Here is a 25,399-nt window from a genome sequence, read left to right as displayed (position 1 = left end):
GGGGATTGTTAGGGTCTGTGTCACATGAGCCAACACAAAATAGCTGCCTAAAACGTGACTCCCCTCCATCTGGTTTTAAATCTCTTCTAATCTCCCCTTTAACTGTTTGAGCATGCACAAGGTGTTCTCTCAAACTCACCAACCTTCGCAAATTTCTGCCACAGCGCAACCACGGAGAGAAAGAGAAGGACATTGCATATTTAAGTAAGGCTGACATGAAAAATGCAAAAGATAAGTTATCCAGTTTTCTGAGCTGTTATACAGAGATGAAACTTGTGCGGGTCCGATGCTCGGCTCTGGACACCTGTGTAGGTTCCAAACACCTCATCAAGAAGCACCTTTATTTGCTTTGCACAAGAGGTGATCCTGAGAGCAGCATTGGCTCCATCATGATCCATGGTGACACAGAAAGATTTTTGAATGAGATTTTACACGAGCCTACGTTTTTTAGAAACGTAACAATGTTTTCTGCTTTATTTCTCACCTACCAATTCTGGTTAATGTGTAACTTGATTTATATCCAAAATAATAATATGTCAGTGTATAAAATCAATGCTGGTCTTTATCCCAGCCGATGGATATTTTTATAATTTAAATGTAAAAAGGTTTCCCCTTTTGAAATACCTGAGGTTTGAAATATTTTGGAGTCCTTGACATATCCAGGTCATAGAAACTCTTTCATGCTAATTACCTGGCTTTAATAATAACAATTAAAGGACTTTATTCTCGCTCCTCTTTAATAGAATTAGTATTATAAAGATTTAGACCCATTACCTAAACTTAAGTACTTGTTTCACAATCTCCTTTGATAAACACCTCAGAAAAGGCAGGCAGTATCCCAACCAGCACACTGGTTTATTACTAAAGAGTACACATTTTGCATATGGTTAGCTGGTTTCTTGAAAGTTGTGTTTTTAGACAGCTGGATATTGAGTCACCATGCATATTCAGTTACCCTTGAATTTTAAAATGTTTTCCTTTCTCACTGAGGCAACAGACATATCCTCTAATTTGTATATGTTTCTCCTGCACAGTACATTTCTTAATGTTAGGGTTTTCTTGTAACGGCCCGAGAGCTGCAGGGCAAGGAGCAGGATGTTCAGATTCCCTCGACGGTAATAGACATTTATTGTGAAACATAGAAGACAAGGGCACTCACACAAAAGGTGTAAACGTAGTACATGCAACATCGTGAAACACAAAATCCTAACTAGCAACAATACACATACGTACACATCCACATCCAACGACTGACAACACAGAGCACACCAGCATTGGTTTAAATACACAGATGATATGTAAACTAAACCGTCTGCAGGTGTGCACAGACACCAGAGGCATGGCTATAAACAAAAACAATTACATTGCATTCCACTGCATGCAGTGGGCCGAACCACGTGGAAAGAGGAGCAGTCCGTGACAGAACCCACCCCCCCCCACCAAGGGCCACAGCTCCCGTTGTATTCATTCTGGGACTGCGAACGCCAGGCGGCTGTGTACACATATACACAAACACACAAACAAACAGCAATGCCTAGTGCCCACCCAACACAAGGTGGGCTAGGAACTGCCAGCAAGGTTGACCTCTCAGTAGGAGGGAGAAAGGCAGAGTCCATGCCTCTCTCATGGCAGTCCGGTTAGCTCCACATAATGTGACCATGTGCCTGTAGACACACAAAAGTCAGCGATATACACAAACAGATACATCTATATACACACACACATAAGGCGCTGTAAGACAGCGCCCACTGGGAGCACAGGCACTGGAGGCGTGTCCTTGGCCCCACTGGACATGCAGAGGTGCACGTCCGCCCCGGCTCCGAACGTGCTACTCTCTTTAACGGTCCTCCTTTTTCCAGCCGCCTTCGAAACGCCCCAGAGGCAGTCCACCTCCTGAGGTATGGGCGGACCCATGCAGTATCCTGGTGTGTCCACAGAAGAGGAAGAACTTGGGATTTTTCCTCGCCAGCCGGGGACCTAGCCAACTTCACCAAACCGCCTTGACATGGTCCCCATGGAACTCCTTGGCTCTCCTTGGTCCTGGCTCGGTAGCCCTAGCCCCCACAAGAAATTCCAGGGGGCGTTCCACTCCTCCTTTGGAGTGGCCGCAAACGCCGGTCCCAGTCCTCTCCTCAATATCCAGGGATCCCTGCAGCAGCTTGGGACATGCCTAAGCACTTCCCTCTAGGAAGTCCGTTTGGCGTCGAGAGAGTAGGCATCCTGTGGTGGTCAGTCGTTCTGTTATGGCCCGAGTGCCACAGGGCAAGGAGCAGGACATTCAGACTCCCTCGACGGTGATAGACATTTATTGTGAAACATAGAAGACAAGGGCACTCACAAAAAAGGTGTAAACGTACATGGAACATCATGAAACACAAAACACTAACGAGCAACAATACACATACATACACATCCACATCCAGCGACTGACAACACAGCGCACACCAGCGTCAGTTTAAATACACATATAATATACACACTAAACCGTCTGCAGGTTTGCGCAGACACCAGATGTGTGGCTATAAACAAAAAATTACATTGCATTCCACTGCACGCGGCGGGGGCCAAACCATGTGACCAGTGGAAAGAGGAGCAGTACATGACAGTTCTTAAATATTCTGATTTGCACTTTTGTGTTGGATATTAAATAGTGCAGCTTATCAACTTTTCTTATTTAACTAATATACCTGTATATCCTATGAACAGAATAGAGCCAAAACATCATTCAGATTTCCATAATACATGTAGTTACAACATTTACACTCAAGTTGGTTTACTTAAGTTGTTTAGGAACTTAAGTTGTTTAGAAAACCCAGCCTCTTGTCAGAAGAGGTTGAGAGGTTGACAGTCACACATGGTGTGCCGTATGTGACACAGTGCTCAGTATGTGAACCTCTTCTAGCATATAAGACCAATCCTTTTTTTCAGTGAATCCATGTTTCTCCTGCTTGCCAAGATATGCCTGCAAATACACTATCAGTGTGGATTTAATGCAAAATAAATAAAGGTATAGTCATGCATCTACTCTCACCTCATCCACAGAGTAGAACAGACCTTACGCATTTAAGAAAATCATCCTCCCACTGCAGAAATAGTAAAAAAAGAATACATTTACTGTTAAAAAAACCTAAGGAGTGCTTCAGAAGCTAAACAGACATGCTGCCCATAAATGAGAACCCAATTACAGTAGTTCCCCAGGGTTCAATGCTTGGGGCCACATCTCTCGCTGTCCCCTTAAACATGTGTGCAGGAAATCGAAGTAAGCTCTTGAGACCAAAGTGGCTTAAATTTATGAAGTCCGATGTTTTAGTCCTTACACAGAGGTCATTGCTCAAGCTCCCTCAGTTACGCTGGTTCTTCTTGAGGACGCAGCACTTCAGGACACTTGTGCTCAGTGTAAAGCACCAAAGGAAGGACTCTCAGGCATTAATGAGGATGTCTGTTGAAGCAGGGTGTCTCTGTATAGTTAAGTCTGTCCCCTAGGAAGAAAGATAAAGGTACATATACAGATAAAAACAAAGGTTTAGCAAGCTCAGCAAGTTAAAATGCCTTTTGTAATGTTTGAGTATTCAAGAGGCACTTTCCACCATTTTTGTTTATGCTTGGTGAAATTATGTTTCTAAACATTAGAGAGCATGAACACCTCTCATATTTAACATCAAATATATCTGGTTTTATTTAAGAAAAAATATTTATTTAAGAAATTTTTTTTTTTTACATTTTTGCTTGACCCTAGCTATGACAATGAGGGCAAAGTATTGAGTTTTTGCTTCAGTGTACATTTAGCTGATGCTTTTATGTAAAGCAACAGAGTATAGCTTGAGTAATTGAGGGTTAAGGGCCTTGCTCAGGGGCCCAACAGTGGCAGGGCTTGAACCAGCAACCTTCCTATTACAAGTCAAGTACCTTAACCACTGAGCTACCACTGCCCTTGTGAATGTGGGTATGTGGTTATGTAGGAATTATATGGTTATATACAGTCCTCAGATTGTAGAGAATCAACAAGAAATGGTCTATATAGTTGAGAAAAAGGCTATAGCTGATTTTACTTAAGGCATACAAGTCTTGTGCTGTTGTCTCTCAACATCTCTCAAATTCAACAGTTCAGTGCATTGCTAAGTAGCAAAAGGTCATTGGTGAGCGTAACAAATGACGCAACAGACTGTAAAAAAAATTGCAGAGTACTTTCAGTTAAGAAAAGAATTGCTGTGCTTAACAGTAACAGCTGACTTTAAACCACCATAAAAAGAAGAATGCTCCTCAAAGGGTTTATGCTAGATGCAAAGCATTGGTAAGCCTCAAGAACAGATAGAGCAGGTAAGCATTTGCTAGGTTAGAACATTTTATAAACAAAGTCTTAAGGAACAAAGAAAAACATGATAGTAAAGGTGGAAAGGGGAATGTATGGGAAAAAGAGGAACTGTTCATGATCTGAGGTATGAACATGGATGGCCTCCAGTGGAACTAGCTCACTTGTCTTCAACAAGGATGTGCGACAAACTTTTAAAAACTTTGAACCAGATCTGACAGCTTTTTTTCCAGACAAGGAGGGTTTGCCCTGACCATAGAGCTCCCCAAAATCCTGGCATAACATCATCAGAGAGGGCTGCCTGTGGTATGATTATGGATTGCAAACTTCAGGCAGTCATTGCAAAGTGAAACAAAACAGATTGCATGGGAGGAGAGATCATATTGATTTGCTTTTTAAAAAATGCTCAGCAAACCAAAGTACTGTAGTCCCCTCACACATAGAGGCAAAAGAATTTGATTTGCCAGTCATATTCCCCATATAATCTGTGTCCGTGCTATTTTGTTTTATATGTGCTATAAAACATAATCTGTGACTTTGCTATTTTATTTTAAAAAGATTAACCAACATTCTCATCCTCAGGCCATTATATATCACCATCTTCTAACTTTTGTTTATGTACATAGTTTTCTTTTGATTATTTATCTGTTTATTCATTCAATTGTTCATTAACACAAATAAACATGCAAACTCTTAATAGGCTCCTAAGGCCAGCATCCGTGGACTGAAATTTTGGTGTTTTGTCTCTGTTGATCCGAGCCCACCAGGCTCTTCTCGCTTAGCGGTGGGGGTGGAGGGGTGGGGGGATGAGATGGAGATTATGCATTGTGCTGTTGAGCCGTGACATTCCCTGACAAATTAGTGGTAAGACTGCAGGACAGCGCTCACACCAGGGGCTCGGCCGTGAAAGCGCGGCCAATCAATAGCCCCTGCCGCTCACTGACAGCCCAAATGCCAGCCTCTCCTTTGAGGAAAGGCCGCATGTATACATTTGTGAGGGAGTGTGGGTGGGATGGGGGGGTATGGAGAGAGGAAAATGAATAAATGTCATCTCTAACATTGCCTACTCCTGTTTATTATTCAGTGTCATTTGTGGTGTTGTCACAGTACACCCCCATCCCTTTTCTTTCTCGCTTCTGTTTTACAGACCAGGTGATGGTAATGTGACATCCTAGGGGTGGAATCCTTGAGAACGGTGTAGAAATTCCTTTGAGGGGAGATGTTCTCCTGTTTAGTGTGAAGGAATTACACAGCTCATTACAGTAGAAATTCCTTTTTTTTTCCTCCTCAGCATAATGGAAAGGTTTTTGGGGCCTGCAAGTTTCATATGCAGAAGAAGAAGAGAGTGCTTCAGTCTGAGTTTGGAGTTTTTTGACACATTCTACGTTTTTTTCTGGCAGACTGTGTTTCTTTTTGTCAGTGTTCCTTTACCAAAATCAGGCAGGCAGTTGCCAGAAGCCACTGTCTACACACTGCCATTTGTCCTCTTGGTGGGCTGGTCTTCATAATGGGTGGTTAATATGAATGCTTCTTGGGGTTATATTAGTAACGACTGTGTGGTATGCGCCCTAAAATTCCAGAAACATATTAAAACATTCCCTTCTACCTTCCCTGCTTTACAGAAGCATAAACATTCTCTTGTGCATTCCTTGCACGCACAAGGACACATGCAGGCGGTTTTCATTAATGCCTATACACCTGGCACTGAATAGTTTTCATTAATGCCTATACACCTAGCAGTGAATGCTGTTAAAAGTCATTTCAGTCAGCACAAAGAGTATGACAGCCATAGAAGCATAGTATCTAAAAATCAGACAGAATGAGTCTCACCATTCAGGCGAGAGAGAGACCAAGATGGTTTCAAAGGCAATGTCACGGTTAGTGTCGCTGTAAACTCCTGGTTTGTCCGCAACCCGCTCAGTTCCTCTTTAAAACTGAATGGCATTCTAACTGAAGTGTCACTGGAATTGACAGATTCCATGAAGGACGTTTCCTATGCTGCTTTATGACAGAGGGGCTCAAGGCCGTGGAGAGAAACTCTGAGGTGTGACTGTGAATACCTCTATTTAATAGACGAGTGCTGAGAGCTCACAGGTGTAGCTGCTAGCAAAGATGACCTTGTCAGGGTCTTCGTTTCTGTTCTCCATTTCTATTCTCCAGCTCTTGAGGTTGGGGGCAGGGTGTAATAGAGGTGAATCAGGCTTTTGATACTTGGGGCATGTGGGGCAGCAGAGCTTAAAGGTATGATGGCTTACAGAGGCTTAAACTCTGGCTACAGATTTCTATAGTCTATTAATAGTGTTGTTTATAGTTTTAACCTTACATTTATTGTATTTACTGGCTGTGATTATTGTATTTGGACTGCTTGCACTCTTGCTGCTGCTGTTTGTCAGATGTAGCATAGTATCCTGAAGAGACTGTATTTCGTTCTCCATGCAGAAGTGAATGTACAAAAAAAAAAAAAAAAAAAAAAAAAAAAAAAAGATTTTGCCAGTAGCGCTTCACTTGGGATTGCACTTTCAGGGGCTGTTTCTTCCATTGCAACCACAAAATTATTTATGTTAAGTGAATCATTTGCTGGAAAATTGATTTACACTGTTCTCCCGTTCTGCCCAAATGTAGTCCATGCAGTGGAGCTACGATGCTCACACAGCTAGCTTGCTGGGTTTAGTTAACGATAAGCTCATGCCCACAAATTAGCATCTTGCAGACTACATGCCAAAATGATTGCAAGCCTCAAACCAGTTACATATTCCTAAAATGAACTGACTTGACATTGTTACCTTTTAAAATTGATCTTAAAATAGCAGGAAGCAGCCATCTTGAAATTTGGATAGTGTCGAAATTTGGACAGCCAAAATGATATGGCTGATCATTTACGGTAAAAAATTGTGCGCAATTGGTTTCTGGCTGTCTACCGCCATCTCATGCTTAGTTTCTTTCTTGACAATATGGCAGACATCGATGAGTGCTCTGATGGATTTGTGGAGTGTGACAGTCGAGCCACCTGTATTAACTTACCCGGCTGGTATCACTGTGAATGTCGTGATGGCTACCATGACAACGGGATGTTTTCAGCTAATGGGGAGTCGTGTGAAGGTAGGAGAAGCCCGCTTTAGCCTAATTTTCTAAGATAAGTCAATATATATTCATTGATAGCAATTTCATTTCAACTGTTGGTAACTTTTTGAGACTCTTCTTGGCTTAATGGTACTTGTGTGGTCAGCTGTGCTCTGGGGGCTTTTTAAATGTGTAATCTTGAAACTTATGATAAATGTAGCCCTTAAGGTATTAGAGCTGCATCTCTTCTATGGCTTTCCTCTAAAAGTAATCAGTACTCGCAATCTGTCATCCCCCAGGAATCCCACTTAGCAGTCTTCAGGGTAAAATGTGTAAGGCACCTTCTGTCCCATTCGCCGCTCCGCAGATATCGACGAATGTGTCACGGGAAGGCACAGCTGCGCTAACGACACGGTGTGTTTTAACGTGGACGGTGGCTACGACTGCCGGTGCCCTCACGGCAAGAACTGCACAGGAGACTGCCTCCACGAGGGGAAGGTGAAGCACAATCGGCAGATATGGGTGCTGGATGATGACAGGTGCTCGGTCTGCTCCTGCCAGGTAAGCGCTGCTGTCCGCACGCGCTAGTGGGAAAACGCAGCGAGCGCATCGCGGGACTAATGCGCCGGTCTCTCCCTCTCTCTAGTCTGGCCTGGTGATGTGCAGACGGATGGTGTGCGACTGCGAGAACCCCACGGTAGACGTGCTGTGCTGTCCCGAGTGCGACCCTCGCCTCAGCTCGCAGTGTCTACACCAGAACGGCCTTCTGACGTACAGCAATGGCGACACTTGGGTGGAGAACTGTCAGCAGTGTCAGTGCCTGGTGAGCTCTCCAGAGCATCTAAGCACAGATGCAAAAATGTTTAGCAATAACAGTTACAATAGTTCAAGAAGTAACGTCCTTGCTTATTGTCCTTGATGCTGTCCTTGACAGATATGACTATGAACAGTTAGCATAATAGAACTGGGATCCAGTTCTTGAACAATCAAATGGAAAGGCAAAAATCCTAAATTCTGAAACCTGACATTTTTATAGAAAACAGCACAACATTTCTGTTTTATATATGAGCAGAGTCAAAGGACACCCTCTCCAACAAACATAAGATATGAACTGAACTAAATGTGTCAGTGAAAGAAGTGGTGGTAGCTGGGATATTTCTGTTTTTACTTAGGCTAATCAATAACCTTAGAGGCCAGACAGTAAACAAGCTAGACACTTTTTGTAACTGCTCTGCTCTCTGAGCTTGACTTCAACAAATAGTCCTCATTAACCTTTGCGCTCAGCTGCTATGAAGCATTTAACATTATGCATTTAAAAAACTTAATTGTCTATTATAAATCAACCTGCAAGTGTTAATAGCATTGCTTGAGTCATGAATCAATTACTGAAATAAAAAAACTAAACAAAACACAGTATCACATTACTGTCAGTGTGGCAGATGAGGATTTGCATAACCCATTAATTATTGAGCCATGTCTATGAGAGTCTGGCCTAAGCACATGAGTCTATAGGATTTAGGACTTGTCCACATCTAAAAAGTGTTTTAGTTCCACTTTTGAAGATATTCAAAAACTTCATTTACAGGGTTGTCATGTAGACAGAGAAAACTGAGTTTTGGGCTGGTAACATCAGAAGTGTGCATCAGTATTCAGTGTGCATCCTCTGATTGACATCAGAGTGTGCAACCCCCCCCCCAAACACCTAATGTACGTGAGGACTTGGCCTTAGATCTTAAATCTGGTGAGGCCAGATGTGGTGTAGTAATGATACATGCTCTGATTATCTTAAATTAGCGGAGGAACTGTATATCTAATGAATGCACACACGTAGAAGAAGATCCAGTTGCAGAGGTTTTATTTTAGCAACCAAATTAATACGTGCATTCAGACAGGTAACCATGGTCGGGTCGGTCGGGGGTCGATGCACAGGGTAGCGTTCAGGAGGTGTCCAAGGGTCAGGCAGGAGACGAGGTCTAGAAAGCAGGCAGGAGTCAATAACCAGGAAAACACACAGGATGAGGAAACGGTCGGTACGCCACATAGGAGCAATACTTCGCGACTAGTATGCGGGGAGGAGAAGCTTATAAAGGGGTAGGTAATGAGGGGAATAGTAATCAGGTGTGTGCTAGAATTCCGGTGAGTCAGATTGGGGGGGTGTGCAAGTGGGCGTGGCTGTGCGGGGTTCGGGGTTGAGGGTTGTTCCTGGGGTTCGTAACAGTACCCCCCACCTGACGGGCGGCACTTGACACCCAAGAATGGGGAGCTCTAGGCCTACCACAGCCCCGAGGGCCCGCAGGATTAGGGTGAGCAGCATGGAAGTCTGCAAGCAAAGGGGTCCAGGACATCAGCCCTGGGAACCCATGATTGTTCCTCAGGTCCATAGCCCTCCCAGTCGACGAGATACTGAAGGGTCCCGATTAGTCTCCGGGAATCCAATAATGCACGGACGGCATAAGCCGGTTCTCCATTGATCTCGACAGGGGCAGGAGGTTTGATGGGGGTTGTGGATGCAGACGCCGGACTGTAGTGCACAGGTTTCAACAGGGACACATGGAGGGTAGTTTGTAGGATACGGGGTTGATCTGTCGAAGCACCTTGGAGGGACAGATGTACCATGGGCTCAGTTTCTTGCTGGGTAGACCGAGCTTCATGTTTAGAGTCGAGACCCAGACCCTCTGACAAGGGTGCAATATTATGTTAGGGTTACGGTGACGATTGGCAAACGTTTGTCGGGTATGTAAAGCTCTCTGCAAGTAAACGTGGGCGACCTCCCATGTACGAGAGCTCTGTTGAAACCATTGATCCGATGCTTGTATGTCAGTGGAGGAGTCAACCCACAGAAAGAGAACTGGCTGATAGCCGTAGACGCATTGGAAGGGGGTGAGCTGAGTGGAGGAGTGCGTGAGTGAATTGTGGGTGTATTCCGCCCAAGGGAGGAATTTGTGCCAGTCTGTGAAGTTCAGTACTGACAGAGGAACCTTCCAACCTCTTGATTAACACATTCAACCTCCCCGTTGGACTGGCCATGGTGACCTGAGGAGAGATTTAGTTATGGCCAACTTCTTACAAAACTGCTTCCAGACTTGTGATGTAAATTGCAAATCACGATGAGACAGTCTCCACTGGTAGTCCAAATATGCGAAACATAAGAGAACATGGCTTCTGCTGTTTCCAAGGCTGTAGGCAAGTGAGGAAAAGGAATGAGGCAACACATTTTTGAAAACCTGTCCACCACCACCACCATTATAACTGTTTCCATCAGAGGCAGGTAAGTCCGTGATGAAGTCTATTGCGATGTGAGTCTAAGGGCGATGTGACACAGGCAGGGGCTGTAACTTCCCAGCAGGGAGAGTGTGAGGGGTGCGAGACTGGGCACAGACTACACAAGACATCATGTAATCATGCGTATCGTCAGGAAAGGAGGGCCACCAAAACTTACGGGACAACATGCGTGTGGTGCGAGTGATACCGGGATGTCCATTACATAAGGTTGCATGAGCCCATTCTAGTAACGTTCCTCTGAGGGAAGCTGGAACATATTGCCTTTCTGGGGGGCATTCCTCTGGGCTAGGGTCATCCTTCAAAGCATTCTCCAGGTCATCTTTGAATCCCCACTGTATGGGAGCTAGGAAGCAGCTATTAGGTAGGATGATCTCTGGAGTCAGGTTGGTTTCCCCCTTATCGTAGATGCATGACAAGGCATCCACCTTTTGAACCAGGTCTTGAAACCAGGCATATAAGACACAGTGAAGTTAAACTGGGAGAAGAACAATGACCACCTAGCTTGCCTTGGGTTGAGTCGTCAAGCTGAGTGTAGGTACTCCAGGTTTCGATGGTCCATGTATACCAAGAAAGGATGTACAGCCCCTTCTAACCAGTGTCTCCATTGCTCTAGGGCAAGTTTGACTGCGAGAAGTTCCTGGTTCCCTACATCATAATTCCTCTCGGCAGGTTGTAGTTTCCTGAAGTAGAAAGCACAAGGTTACAGTTGAGGTGGGGTGCCTTATCTTTGGGACGGAACTGCCCCCACTCCTACCTCAGAAGCATCCACTTCCACAATGAATGGAAAAGAAGATGGAGAATGGGTGCTGAAACAAAGACCCCGTTAAAGGTTAGGAAAGCCTGATCCATGGCCGAGGTTTACTGAAGCTGCTTTCTGCCTTGTTCCTTGAGGAGGTCTGAAAGGGGAGCAGCTATGGTGCCAAACCCTCGAATGAACCTTCTGTAGAAGTTGGCAAAACCCAAGAAACGTTGCAACTGCTTGACAGTGATGGGTTTAGGCCAATTTTGTATTGCAGTCACCTTATCAGGTTCCATGGAGAGGGCTCCCGGTTTGAGGGTACACCCTAGAAAAGTGACATTTACTGTGGAACTCACTTCTCGGCCTTGGCAATAAGATGATGTTGCCGGAGATGCGTCAGGATGGCCGTTATGTGATCCACACGCTCCGTTTCGGTTCGGGAAAACAAGGATGTCGTCCATGTAAACAATCAGGAACTTGTCTATCATATCTCGAAATATGTCATCCATAAACAACTGAAAAACTGAGGGACTATTAGATAACCCATATGACATTACTAGGTATTCATAATGGCCTCGTGTCGTGGTGAAGACTGTCTTCCACTCATCAACCTCACGTATGCGTATGTGGCTCTAAGCGCTACGCAAGTCCAATTTCGTGAAGATGGTAGCTCCTAGGAGTCGTTCATGGGTTAAAGAGATGAGGGTAAGAGGATAGGAATACTTTACTGTCACTTTAAGGGCCCAGTAATTGATGCACTGCCTTAAAACTCCTCCTTTCTTTTCCACGAAGAAGAATCCAGCAGCGATTGGTGAAGTAGAGGGCCGAATGAAACCGTGCTGTAGTGCCTCAGTGACATAAGCCTCCATAGCCACATCTTCTGGCCGGGAAAGAGGGTAAGGCTTAGATCTTCGGGGTAGGGGAGCTCCAGGAAGGAGTTCTATGGCACAATCACAAGATCGATGAGGTGGTAGTTTAGTTGCTTTAACCTTAGAGAACACATCTGAGAAGGATCTATAGAGCTGAGGGATAGACTGGAGTGCTGGTGGCTCAGGGCTCTCGACTGTAGTGGAGAAGATTGGCAGAGATACAGTTCTGGAAGCAGTGTTTACTCCATGATAGTAGTTCAGCCGAGGACCAAGAGATACTAGGGTCATGGGTCGACAGCCAGGGAAAGCCCAGAATAATGGTCATGGGACATGCGCAGAAGCATAAATTGAATGAAACAATGAAACAAACCGATCTTTAGCGTGACCGGGACAGTTTTGGGTTGGACTACACCCTCACCTATAAGTTGGTCATTAAGGGAATGAATACATAGCAGTGGATTTAAGGTGACTCTAGGGATTCCTAGTTGCGTAGCTAACCCAACATCCAAAAAATGCTCTGCTGCACTGGAATCCACCAAGGCAGAGAGAGAGAGAGAGAGAGAGAGAGAGAGAGAGAGAAACACTTACCATCAGCCATAAGGACTACAGGCAGTGCAAGCTAATGATTAATATACAGCAGAGAAGACCGTATTACGTGTGTTTCGAACGTAGAAGTCCTCCCATTCTCTTGACGGGGATGGACAGGACAGTTGTTGCTGAAGTGACCGTTAGCGCCGCAGTACAGGCACAATCCTCGGGTGAATCGTCTGGTACGTTCTTGGGGGGTGAGGCGTGAGCGACTCAATTGCATCGGCTCAGGGACTTCATCGGATCTGTTCTTAGAATCCTCCAGTACAAAAGTATGGGCGCGGGGTGCACGTTGTAAGGGCTGATGCGGGCGTCTAAGGTTATCCACAGTAATAAGTTTGATAAGTTTGGACAGCATAGTCGACCCCCCTCAGCATGCGAGTTCTGTCTGGAGTCCCAAAGAAAGTCCACGACGAAACACGGTTTTCAACGCAGTCTCACTCCAGCCACTGCTGGCGTCGACCATGCGGAACTCTCGGGCGTAGTCAGCCGCCGTGCGCCTCCCTTGTCGTATCTCGCATTAAACAGTTCCGGGAGCCCATCCACTTGCTGGATGATCCAAAACAGCCTTGAAAAGATTGTAGAATTCCGTTTCTGATTGTAATGCTGGGTCCTGGCTATCCCAGAGGGTGGTTCCTCATGCACCTGCCTCACCAGTCAGTAGTGATAAAACAAATTGTACACGGTCCTTGTCAGTGATGAATTGTGCAGCATAATGGGAGAAATACATTGAACACTGCATCAAGAAGTTCTTGCATTGATATGGAGAGTCATGGGATCGCTCTGGGACGGCCACAGGAATACAATGAGTAACTGTGGTAGATGGTGAAGGAGTCACAGCAGTCACGGTAAGAACCACCTGTGAAAGTCTCTGAACGGTTTCACGTAGCTCGGCCATGGAAACCTCCTGCTGGGCCAGTCTGTTTTGTACCTCTGCTGGATCCATGAAAAGGCGAAGTATTCTGTAAGGAATGCACACATGTAGAAGAAGATCCAGTTGCAGAGGTTTTATTTTAGCAACCAAATTAATACATACAGTCAGACAGGTAAGCGTGGTCGGGTCGGTACGGGGTCGATGCACGGAGTAGCGTTCAGGAGGTGTCCAAGGGTCAGGCAGGAGACAAGGTCTAAAAAGCAGGCAGGAGTCAATAACCAGGAAACCACACAGGCTGATGAACCAGTCGGTACACTACATAGGAGCAATACTTCACAACTAGTATGCAGGGAGGAGAAGCTTATAAAGGGGTAGGTAATGAGGGGAATAGGAATCAGGTGTGTGCTAGAATTCCAGTGAGTCAGATCGGGGGTGTGTGCGAGTGGGTGTGGCTGTGCAGGGTTGAGGGTTGTTCCTGGGTTCGTAACAATATCCACATTGAATTTGGACAATATAACACATTTTAGCATCACAAATGTGTGCATTCCAGGAACTTGAAGAAAAACGAGAGGGAAAAAACAAGTGTGAAAAATTGGAATAAATAAGGTTATTGTTAAACGCATGTTAGTTCTACATTTGGGAGGAAGTGGGTGCCCCGTCTACATGCGTTCTCTGACGTACTGAAGACTTACTGATCCGATATTGCTTCATTCATTCCTAGAGCCGTGGGACTTGTGGCGTGTCCTGAATCGTTTGGCACTACTGCCTTTCGTACGCAGGTCTCTCCCCACCTCTCATGACACAGGCTTTGTTTTCTCATTCGATCTCATTCAAACCCAACTCCCCCCACCCCGGTGCCCTGTGCCACTGCTCTGTTCATTACTTTCTCCCGGCATCTCAGCGTCTCCACGCTAGCCTTTCTTTCATTAGATTTCTTTTTATATTTCCCTCGGAAGCAGAATAAATGCGGAACATGGGACTTGTAAGAGTGCTGGTGTGGGTGGTGTGGGGGGACACAGGCAAGAGAGACAGAAAGGAGAAGAGCGAGAGAGAATGCAGAGGGATGTTGTGCTTCCTATGGTGCAATAAGAAAGAGGAATTTAATGAGTGTGGAATACAGGATAAAAGAAGCTGAAATGAAGCCAGTAGGACAGAAAAAGGAAAGGAGAGAAAGACAGAGAAAGAGAGTGAGAGAGAGATCCTCCACATCCTAGCATGCACTTTTCAACTTTGAGCCAGCGATACCAGACTTGACACTAGAAAGGCTTCACATTCTAAACCCCTATGTTACTCTAATGGGAGATAAGAGCTAAAGTCCAAAAGGGAAATCCAGTCTGTTCCTTCCCTTGTCACTCCACAAGACCCAGTCTCTGTCCTCGGGAATCCCACTGCACATTTGCCGCGGGGTTAAAGCTGGGAACTGAAATAATGAGATTTAGCTCGGCACCGTGTAATAAGATTTTGGGGTGAGCTGTATATCCCAAGAGCATCCTAACACGTTAGCAAGAAGAAGTGCTACACCAGAGACGTACCCAGGACCCCTCTGGGTGCTGACATCATGTACTCCATTGACAGTGCTACAGAAGAGTGAAAAAAATCTGGACTGTAAACTGCTATGGTGCAGTGCAGTCTGCTTTGACAAGACTTGTCTCTTTTTTATCTTATCTTCAGATGAACAAAGACCACAAATTTAACCCAGTGTGATCTGTCCAACCACTAAAACTCATACCTCATAACCCTTGGCCTCTGGTTTCAACCTCCCAGTGCAGCACGGTGCTGGTCAATACCCTTGCAGGGCAGCACACTGTCCCAGAGGCTCCAAAACTCAATAAATCCAGACACATTGCCTCCTGGCTGCATCAGGTCATGCATCGTGTGAGATGTGTGTGCGTGTGTGTGTGTGTGTGTGTGTGTGTGTGTGTGTGTGTGTGTGTGTGTGTGTGTGTGTGTGTGTGTGTGTGTGTGTGTGTGTGTGTGTGTGTGAGTGAGTGAGTGAGAGAGAGAGATAGAGACTGCCAGCCCACATGTCATAATGCTTGTATTGTGTGTGGAGTTCCAAGTACAATGAGATATTAACGTGCTTTTGGGCTTTGGAAGTAAACGTACCATTGCCGTTTTGTTCCGACAGACAGACAGACAGATAGACAGATAGATAGATAGACGGACAGACGGACAGACGGACATACAGACAGATAGAAAAAGGCAAAGCTATATACTGATGGTAACTGCTTTGTGTTTGAAGTACAACTCTGTTCTCAACATTACCAGCAACACAACACAAATCCACACATGATGCAAACTAAGATCCGTACCTATACGCAACCTGTTTACAATTAAACAATGACTTCAGCATGTGACCCCTAATTCCATGACTGCTGAGTGTACTTCCTGTGACCGGCAGCAGCGTGCGGCGCTGATGTCCATGGGTGGGTCTCTCTCTCTCTCTCTCTCTCTCTCTCTGTCTCTGTCAGCGTGGTGCGGTGGACTGCTGGCCTGTGGCGTGTGCGCCAGCGCCCCCTGACTGTGAGCTGGTGGCCGTGCCTGAGGGCGAGTGTTGTCCCCGCTGCGTGGCGGACCCGTGCCAGGCGGATGCTATGCACAATGGCGTGGCCGACACCTGCGTGGACGAGCACGGTGTCACACGCTTCAGTGGCTCTGCCTGGACCAAGCACGGCACTGAGTGCTCGCTCTGTCAGTGCAAGGTAATGCCCACACACACACACACACACACACGCAAACACACATACACATGCACAAACAAGCCCACACTAGAGATGATACAATGCTAATTTTTATGTACCAGTCTAATATCAATATCTCGCAATATTGTGACCGATCTGATATTTTTTAATTCAAACTGTGGTTCAGTTGTTTGGGTGAAACACATACCATTTATCTGCATTTTGTTCTTATTAGTGAATGCAACTGTAATTCCACATCATCTTAATATTGACCTTATAATCCTCATTTCACAACCCACACCCACCAGGCACTAAGTGAGCAGACGGAGAAACAACGTTGGTTGTTTTTTTTTAAAGGATGGATTAATAAATACATTCTTGTGGATCCCTGGTGGTGAACAGTGGAAAGAGGCTAGCTCTGTTGTTTCTCTTCAATACTCTCACCAGAAGCATAACTTGTTCCCAGACACCAAGATAACATTGATATTACATTGTACATTGATATTTGTTTTTGAATGTAATAATTAAATTACAGTTAAACTCTATAGCTGTGCATAAACCTTGACTATTGTCATTTAACCCGCTCAAGATAACCTGGCTATTATCACGTAATCTGCTGTGCGCCGCTGCAAGGCACCACTGAGATTTTAACCTGATAATCCGATCCAGCATTTAAAAATTGTTTTTTTGCTGATAACAGACCAACTCTGATGTGTTTGGTACCATCTCTAACACAAACACACACACACAAACACATGCATATATACACATTCTGATATGTGTGTATATGTGGGTGTATATGCATACACCCACATAAACACAGATACACACATACATACACCCACAAAAATACACACATACAAACATGCATCCTGATGACTTTTCCAGTTTTCGCTACCAGATCTAGTAGCCAGTTTTCCATATCCTTCTTATTTCTGTACAGTTTTGTGCAAAAGTCTTAAGTACTGTTCGGATAAATTTCATTTTCTGGACATATGTTTGCAAATAATTTTTTACCACAGAACGTCTGTAAAGTTAATGGCTGATTCACATGGAATAAGAAGTCTTGATATAAATAAAATTAGAATGATGGAAGTGGCTACTCGATTTACACATTAATGTCACACACACAAAAAAAATCCTGTAATTCTTAGCTTTCAGTTATCACAAACATTATTGGTGTATTAAATATTAATAATTTATTATAATGAATTTGGAGACTTGGATTTGGGCTAAATTCCTCTCTTGCATGTCTGTAACCCTATACCTAGCTTCTATACAAAATGATGATATTTAATATAACTGCTTAAATTATTTGTAATCTAACTGCTTTAATTATTTATTGTAAATGCTGATATTTAATTATAACTTGGGTTAGAATATCTTGGATTTTAAAATTAGCAGGCTATACACATGTAGTAGAATTGACCTAAAGCTATCAGTGTAACGATTCTGCTGGCCCGAGTGCCAAAGGGTGTGGAGCACGACGTACAGAATCCAATAATGTTTAACAATGACTGCATACGTGTGTTAACATACAGCAGCAGACTAACGATAACCAAGACAATACACACACTAACAGAGGTTTAAATAGACAAAGAAACACAAGACGTTAAACCCTGGTCAGGTGCGTGCAATTACAGAGGGCATGGTTAAAAATGGGGTGAAACCCCCTGCACGCGGCAGGCTGTACCACGTGACTTGTCGGGGGAATGCCCCGTGACAGAACCCCCTCCCAAGGGGTGCAGCTCCCGACGCGTCCATCCTAGGACCGCGAACCCCAGGCTGCCATATACAAACACGACATTCCACGACGATGACCTCTCCCTAGGGGCGAGGTTCCCAACGCTTCCCTTTCCGGGATAGCAAACTCCTGGCTGTCGTACACACACAAAGACATAGTACAGCCATACCCGGTGCCCACCCAGCACAAGGCGGGCCTCTCTCAGCTCAGTCCTTCGCTTTCCCCGTGCAGTGAAGTGCCCAGAAACAAAGAAGCGTAAACATGTACAAACACTTTCGGCACAGTGCTGCAGTGCCTGCAATCAGCGCAGGAGCTGTTAACGTGTCCTCGGCCTCAGCGGACACACGGGTGTGTGCGTCCGCCCCGGTTCTGGTCGTGCTCCTCCCCTGAACGGTCCTCCTTAATGCCTGCCACTCTAAGAGCGTCCCAGAGGCAGTTTGCCTCCGAGGCTTTGGGCAGACCCTTCCAGTCTGGCTGGCAAGTCCACTGAAGGGAAGGGACTCCGGAGATCCCACTGGCTCCACCCGACCACCCTCTTTCTGGTCATTGTGATGCCCCTCAGTCCTCCTCGGCCAAAGCTCGATAGCCTTAGCCCTCCCTCAAGAAATTCCTGGGGGTATTCCCCTCCACTTCCAGAGTGGACCTGAACACCAGTGGCAGTCCTCTCCCCGATCTCCCAGGATCCAGGAGGTGGCAGTGCAGAGAGTGCTCATGCATCTCCTGCTAGGAAGTCCGTCTTTAGCCGAGGGAGATGGCGTCCTGTGTTGGTTGGTTATTCTGTAAAGAATCTGCTGGCCCAAGTGCCCAAGGGCGTGGAGCAGGATGCACAGACTCCAATAAAGTTTAATAATCACTACATACGTGTGTTAACATACAGCTGCAGACTAACAATAACCAACACAATACACACACTAACAGAGGTTTAAATAGACAAAGAAACACAAGACGTTAAACCCCGTGCAGGTGCATGCAATTATGGAGGGCATGGTTACAGAAGTGCCGCTCCTCTGAGAAGACCTTTGACAAGTATATGCCAAAGTATATAATGGCAGTAAAATGCTTCCTCAAGCACTACCATGTTTGAGAAAACTTCCACAGGATGTGATGGAATATTTGCTGACAAGGCAGTTTGCATGGCCATTATGACAACCCGAGGTAATGGTTGTTTTATAGTTTGTAAAAGGCACTAGAATTTTTACTGATGTGGGAGTGTGCAATCTGCAAATGTGACTGACAGTGACTGACATGGATTCAGACAGGACTAAAATAGCTGAGGAACATGGGTAATAATTACACCATGTAAAACTAATACCATCCAGATAAGGTTTTAAACCACAAGAAATAATCAGAACACATAAACATATAAATAAATACTAAAACATTATTACAAATAAACATTAATAGAATGATAAAATGTTTTTGTCATTTTTTCCCTCCAAAATGATCAATATCTTGAGAAGTAGATATCGATTTTATCGAAATTATAACAACTTCAAACATGCTTTAGCCTAATTAAGATCTGCAGATGGAATAGACACCCACCCTAAACATAGCTGCAGCTCTGTTCAGCCAGGGGTCAAATGGTATGACTTTTTTATTTTTTAGGAAGTCATATACATTGTTTTTTGGGTGGCTTCAGACTTTTGTACTCATATGCACCAAGGAGGTGGTCCTCTTACTTAGAGATGTTTGACCATGTGTGTAAAACCTTAATTGTCTGAGCTTCAATGCCAAAAAGGCAAATTACATAAATTGGGTGTCCGTATGCAGACTAAGCTTTGACATAGCCTATAACACATCACCAAAAGGCGAAGCTTAGTCCTGCAAACAGTCCTAATGTGCATTGGTTTTTCTAATGAACAACCCCACTGACAGTAGTTCAGGACCAAGCTTGACACACGGATAGAGCTTTCTGCCTAGGAAAAGCTCTGGTTAGTGGACAGATAAAGTGAAATGGAGCACAGCCCTCCAGAGTCAGCAAAGAATCCATCTGCCTACTGAGACTGAAGCTGAATGGCTGGCCAAGGTCACAGCGTCATCAGTGGTGGGAAAAGGAGTCTGCAGAGAGAGACAGAACCAGGCACTACACACACACACATGCACACCTTCACACACACTCACACACACCCACATATACATACATGTACGCATATAGAAATGCGATACAAAAAGTGTTTGATCAGTCACGAGAATGTGTTAACTTACCAGTTGTCTGTGCTGACATTTTCTCTTTGTGCTTCTTCCTTTTTCTTCCTCTCCCACTCCACCCTGCGCTACCTCCCTACAGAATGGACACGTCTGCTGCTCTGTGGATCCTTTGTGCCTCTAGTGCCACTCAAAAGGCAACTCTCCCCTCCTCTCATGCTCCCTCTCTCTCTCTCTTCCCCAGTGACCTATTCTGTTCCCCCTTTTTTGCTCTCGCACTGTTCTTTGCTCTTTCTGCCTCTCAGCCTCTCTCATCTTGTACAATCTCACTTCCCATCAGAGAAAGTTTTTTTTTTAAATTTCCAATATCATATTGTAACACCCATGTTCGCTCAGCGTTATCTCAGCAATAGATCACCTGTATTAGAGTTCTAATGAGAAGGGAGTCTAATTACATGGTGGAAGAAGGCCTTTGCACTCACACGTGCTTGATGCATACATGTCCGAGACAGGAAGGCTTGAGAATAGTGAGTAGGAACCCATGCAATCCAATGTAAATGAACCTCATCCATACACCCATGAGCATGGCTGCATCCAGTTTTTGTTCCATTCTTAAGAGAAAAGGAAGACATTGGTGTTTTGAGTAGTTTCCTTGTTTCAGTTCTCATTTTTTTCTGAAACATGTCTACCTTTGGATGTTTTATGTTGTACCTTTTGTTGGACTGTTGTTTACTTTATTCAGTGGCTTGATATTGTGTAATGGTGACAAAATAAAGATTTCCACTGAAGCACTTCCTTCTGTGGTCATTTTGGTGGTCTACACATCATTTACTTAAATTCTTGTCTAGATGTCATTCCAGGCTTTCATTCATGTCAATATTCCAGATTGTTCTAACATGTACAGTGCAAGGTTTTTTGTTTCTGCCAATGTTAGTCTTAGTGAGTTCACACATCAACGGGGATCTCTGCTACTGTGAAGGTGATGGCCAACATACTCTTACTGCACATCCAATGCTTCTTCTCGAGCCTCCACTCATACATCACCAGCTACCAGGAGCTGGAGGCTAATGGCTCTGGATGTATCATGTAGCAGATGCTCCTGGCTATGCCTTGACTCATAGCTCAGTGGCCTCATGACCCTCAGACATGGATGCTTGGGATTTGAAAATCGCATGAATCCCTTGCTCTTTGAGGTCTCTTGGTTACCTTGCTTCTATAAGAAAAGAAGGTCCTTTTGAGTTTTGTTTTCAAGCCAGACATTTGAATAATGCGTGCCATTATGCATAATTTTTGTCTTTGGGGAAAAGGTTGCATCCATGAACGGCATAATAATGTAGAAGGAAGACTATCAACAGAACAGGGCAAGTAATTGGACAAAAATTAGGGGACAGCACCATAAAAGTGGCATGGACACTGCCCTGTACCAGGTCTTTCTGAAAGGCATTTCTTTTGTTTTCTCTCAAAATGTGTCTGCTCTCTTGGGAAATTTCAAAAGCAGTTGTCATCACTTTTATCGCCAAGCTACACTGTCAACTTACTGCTTAACACGTTCTTAATCCCTTCCCTACCACACCCTCCTGATATCACACATACACACACACGCACACACACACACAGCAACCACATTTTTTCTCTCTGTGTTGGTGCCCTACCCCACTTTCTACTGGCCCTACAGTTGGTCACTTAATCTTGCTGTACATAATCTCGACCAGGTGTATGGACGCCATACTGCAGGCCAGCCCCAGCGACCCAGGAGAGTCCATCGGTCTGCCTCTCACACATGCACTCCTCCACCCCTGCTTGCACATGTGCACTCCTCCACTCCTGTAGAATCTAAAGCAGCACCAGCCTGGAACCATGTGGAGGTGAGCCAGGTCTCAGGTTACTGGCCATGCAGACCTGATTTCACACACACACAGTCTGATGAAAGCAACTGTGCTTGTGTGTCTGTATCTCCTTCACTGGGAGATCTGATTTCTTGCGTTTTCTGTAAAAGTGTTTATATTGCCTAAATTCTTCTGAGTTAATTAACTATTCCCTGTAAGTAGACCAATTAATAAATAACAACCACAGTGGGTAAAGTGGAGAAATGTTTATTGCATGGACATTTATTGCGGCTGGATGCTTATTATATTTCTCTCCATTTTCCCCTTTCTGGCAAGTGAATATCCTTTAATAATTTTACTTCTATTTCATCACACTAATAATCAGATTCCTGTAGAAACATGGTACTCTGACCCCCTGTCCATGATGACCCCTCTCTGCTTACTTGCCTGGGCTTCTGCCTAAGTGATAATTCTTGACATCTTGTTCTAATGACAGAGGAAGAGGAGGATGGTGAGAAAAGGATGTGTAGGGTGGTGCTGAGGAGAGAGGTGATGGAAGGGAAGAGAATGGAAGAGATGAAAAGAAAGGAAAGGAGAGGATGTGAGAGGGTGAAATGGGGGAGTGGAGTGGTCTTCCAGCCGGACTCCTAATCACCCCCAGAAAACGGAGTGCTATACCCCAGCAGATGTTTCAGCATCATGGACAACTCCTCTCACTTCTCTCTTACATCACTGCCTGTTGGACAAAACATCAATGAAGAGTTTCATTACAGATCCTAGAAGAGTCCAGAAAAGTTGCCATTACGATCTTTCTGTACTTTGCCAAAGTGAGCAAAAGATGCTGATATATAATTCCCCAGTCTGGTATCATCTCTTAGAAAGGTCAAAAAAAGAAAGCTTTTTTTTCTTAACCATTGTTTATCTTTCAAACATGCTGGTCACAATGGGTTTCATTAAATACTTATGAAATTATACTTACTGGGCAAAAGACAAACAAACAAAAATACATTGTAAGTCATCTAATGTGTGCTGTATAATTGAAAAATGGTTGAGGATAGTTTGAAAACCTCAGCTTCCAATGCATAAGCAAAACATGCTGCATAAATTTTCATCACAAATCTTCATCATAAAGTCATCTTTGCTCCGATGGCTTTGCAATTTGCACCCTGAAACTGAACAAATACTCTTTCATGAACAGCTGTAGGATTCCAAATAAATGCATTCATTAACAGTGCATCCCAAGTCTGCCGTGCATGAAATACACCTCCCTTTGAGCAGAGCTCCACAAGAGAGCTGAAGAGTCAGGCTTAAAAAAGCGAAAGGATGAGGAGAGGTCTAACAGCACCAGACATTATCACTGGTGCTCAACCCAACCACGGACATATAAACAAATACACATAGAGCTCTATCAACAGTTCCAGTGTATCTGGGACTAAGGATCTGCAGAACCTTTCATTTGGGATGGTATAGGATGAATAAGCTTGAATTTGCTTAGCATGCTGGCTTCCCAGAGGGACACTTGTCCTGGAGAAATGAGTTTCACAGCTTCCTCCCACTCCGTAGCAACATCAGGCTAGTCAGTTATCTGTGAACTAAACCCACTGTAAACATCAGGCAATAAGGCTCCGTGTACTGAACGGTCTTAGTCTCAAAGAATCTTTAGGAAAAGGAAACTCTTACATGCTGAATAGCTGCATTTAATATAGTGAGAGGTGTATGGAGCTCTGGCCTAAATTTCACAGAGCCAGTACTGTAGATCATGTAATTCTTTTTGGAAAACATGGAAAGGGTTCATTTGGTAGTCTTGGTAGTAATGAGTCTGATGGTCAGAGAATCATTACTGTATATACGAAAGGCAAGCTTTCCGTTTGCTGTGATCTGAAAGAAGAAAAGGAATTATGTCTGCTTTGATCTTTACTGAAGGAGAGAGGTCACATTGTGACAGTTTCTCTCTCCATTAGGTATACCCCGATCTATCTCTCTAGGCCTCCCCCATTCTTACCTTTTATCTGACATAAAAAGTGTTACAACACGAAGCCGTGATATTGATAACCTCAGGGCTGAGCTTCAGGCTCTCCTCAGGAACACTGTCTCTCTGTTCTAGACTGTTGCCTCTATACATCCTAGCTTTCTCCCTCTGCATGTATGGCAACAGGAAATAAGTCGATATCGTATTTCGCATCAGAGCCACAGACACAGATTTTCCCCTTAAATGCTCACTGCTTCATTTCGCAAGCTAACTTACAAGTTATTGGCTCTTTATTTTCATTTAATTGAATTGATGATTGGACTTTTCTTTATTCTGATATAGAAATTATAATAGTGATTTAAAGGTATCTAATACAACAACAGCAATTCATCTGTTTCTGTTCTTTTCTTTGAAGCACTTGACACACCAGGGCATTCGAAAGATGGAGCCCAAAGCATGTTGCCCATGTCTACACTGCTTACTGACTTGATCTATCACTGCATCACTGAAGTCAGATTGCAGTTTGTAATGTTGTCATTGATAGTCGCTGTCCATTGGAGCACCTTCATGATGAAGATTTATCCATTGACCTCTGCCCTTTTTGGTCAAGGTCTGCCTTGCTTTGACTACAGGATTGCTGACACAGACACTGTAGAGCAAATGGTGGTCATAATCAGCATGCTCCTCAGTGACATGTAGGTCTGCTCACCTCTGCTGCACACTTCTTGGGTAATGAGCACATTACTATCAGAAGCTGACCAGGGATCAGGGATTGGTGTAACAAAAAACAAAATAACGAAAAAGTTATTTGTAAACAAATGAGAACATATTTTATTGAATATTCTTATACCTGATTCTAATCAATGTTATTCACCTGATTCTTTGCTTGGTATTTCCCTTTATGAGACTGTCTTTCATTCTCTTTTTGAATGACTGTCAGAAATCACAAGTCTGCTGAGATTTGACAGGAGGTACTGACTTAGGTATCTTCATTTATTCCAGTCCTTAGCAGTGCATTCAAGGTCATTGGAGCACGTCCGAACTGAAACCCTCACCAAGACCACCAGTCAGAGCTGCTTCGGCTTGGTTTTGGTTTTGTGCATTCCTGAGTGTTTTGCTAGTGTTGTGCCTACTGTGTTTTTGAGCTCTGCCTTACCTTTCCTTTTTTGCCCTTGTAGTATATCCCTTTTGGACTGTTGTCATGTTTATTGGATATCTGGTTTCATGGACATTTGCTTTGGTCTGTGACTCTGATTTTTGGAATTAGCCCGAGAATGTTTGATATTAAATTGCACATGGATTCACAGCACTGC

At 44.3% G+C, this 25,399-nt stretch overlaps 1 protein-coding gene across 1 annotated transcript in view; it reads left to right on the top strand.

Moving 5' to 3' along the window:
- Positions 1–21,079, top strand: part of nell2b (neural EGFL like 2b) — a 51,935-nt gene extending 30,856 nt beyond the window's left edge. Inside the window, exons 16-20 of the mRNA XM_035521844.2 lie at positions 7,268–7,408; positions 7,737–7,930; positions 8,016–8,192; positions 16,193–16,423; positions 20,434–21,079. Of these exons, the coding sequence (XP_035377737.1) occupies positions 7,268–7,408; positions 7,737–7,930; positions 8,016–8,192; positions 16,193–16,423; positions 20,434–20,475 (785 nt within the window). The 3' untranslated portion in view covers positions 20,476–21,079. The remainder of the gene's footprint in view (positions 1–7,267; positions 7,409–7,736; positions 7,931–8,015; positions 8,193–16,192; positions 16,424–20,433) is intronic.
- The last annotated feature ends 4,320 nt before the right edge of the window (positions 21,080–25,399 follow it).

This window comes from Electrophorus electricus, chromosome 4, assembly GCF_041902795.1.
Source record: "Electrophorus electricus isolate QZ-2024a chromosome 4, ASM4190279v1, whole genome shotgun sequence".
NCBI lineage: Eukaryota > Metazoa > Chordata > Actinopteri > Gymnotiformes > Gymnotidae > Electrophorus > Electrophorus electricus.
This window is presented reverse-complemented; position numbering and strand designations above follow the sequence as displayed.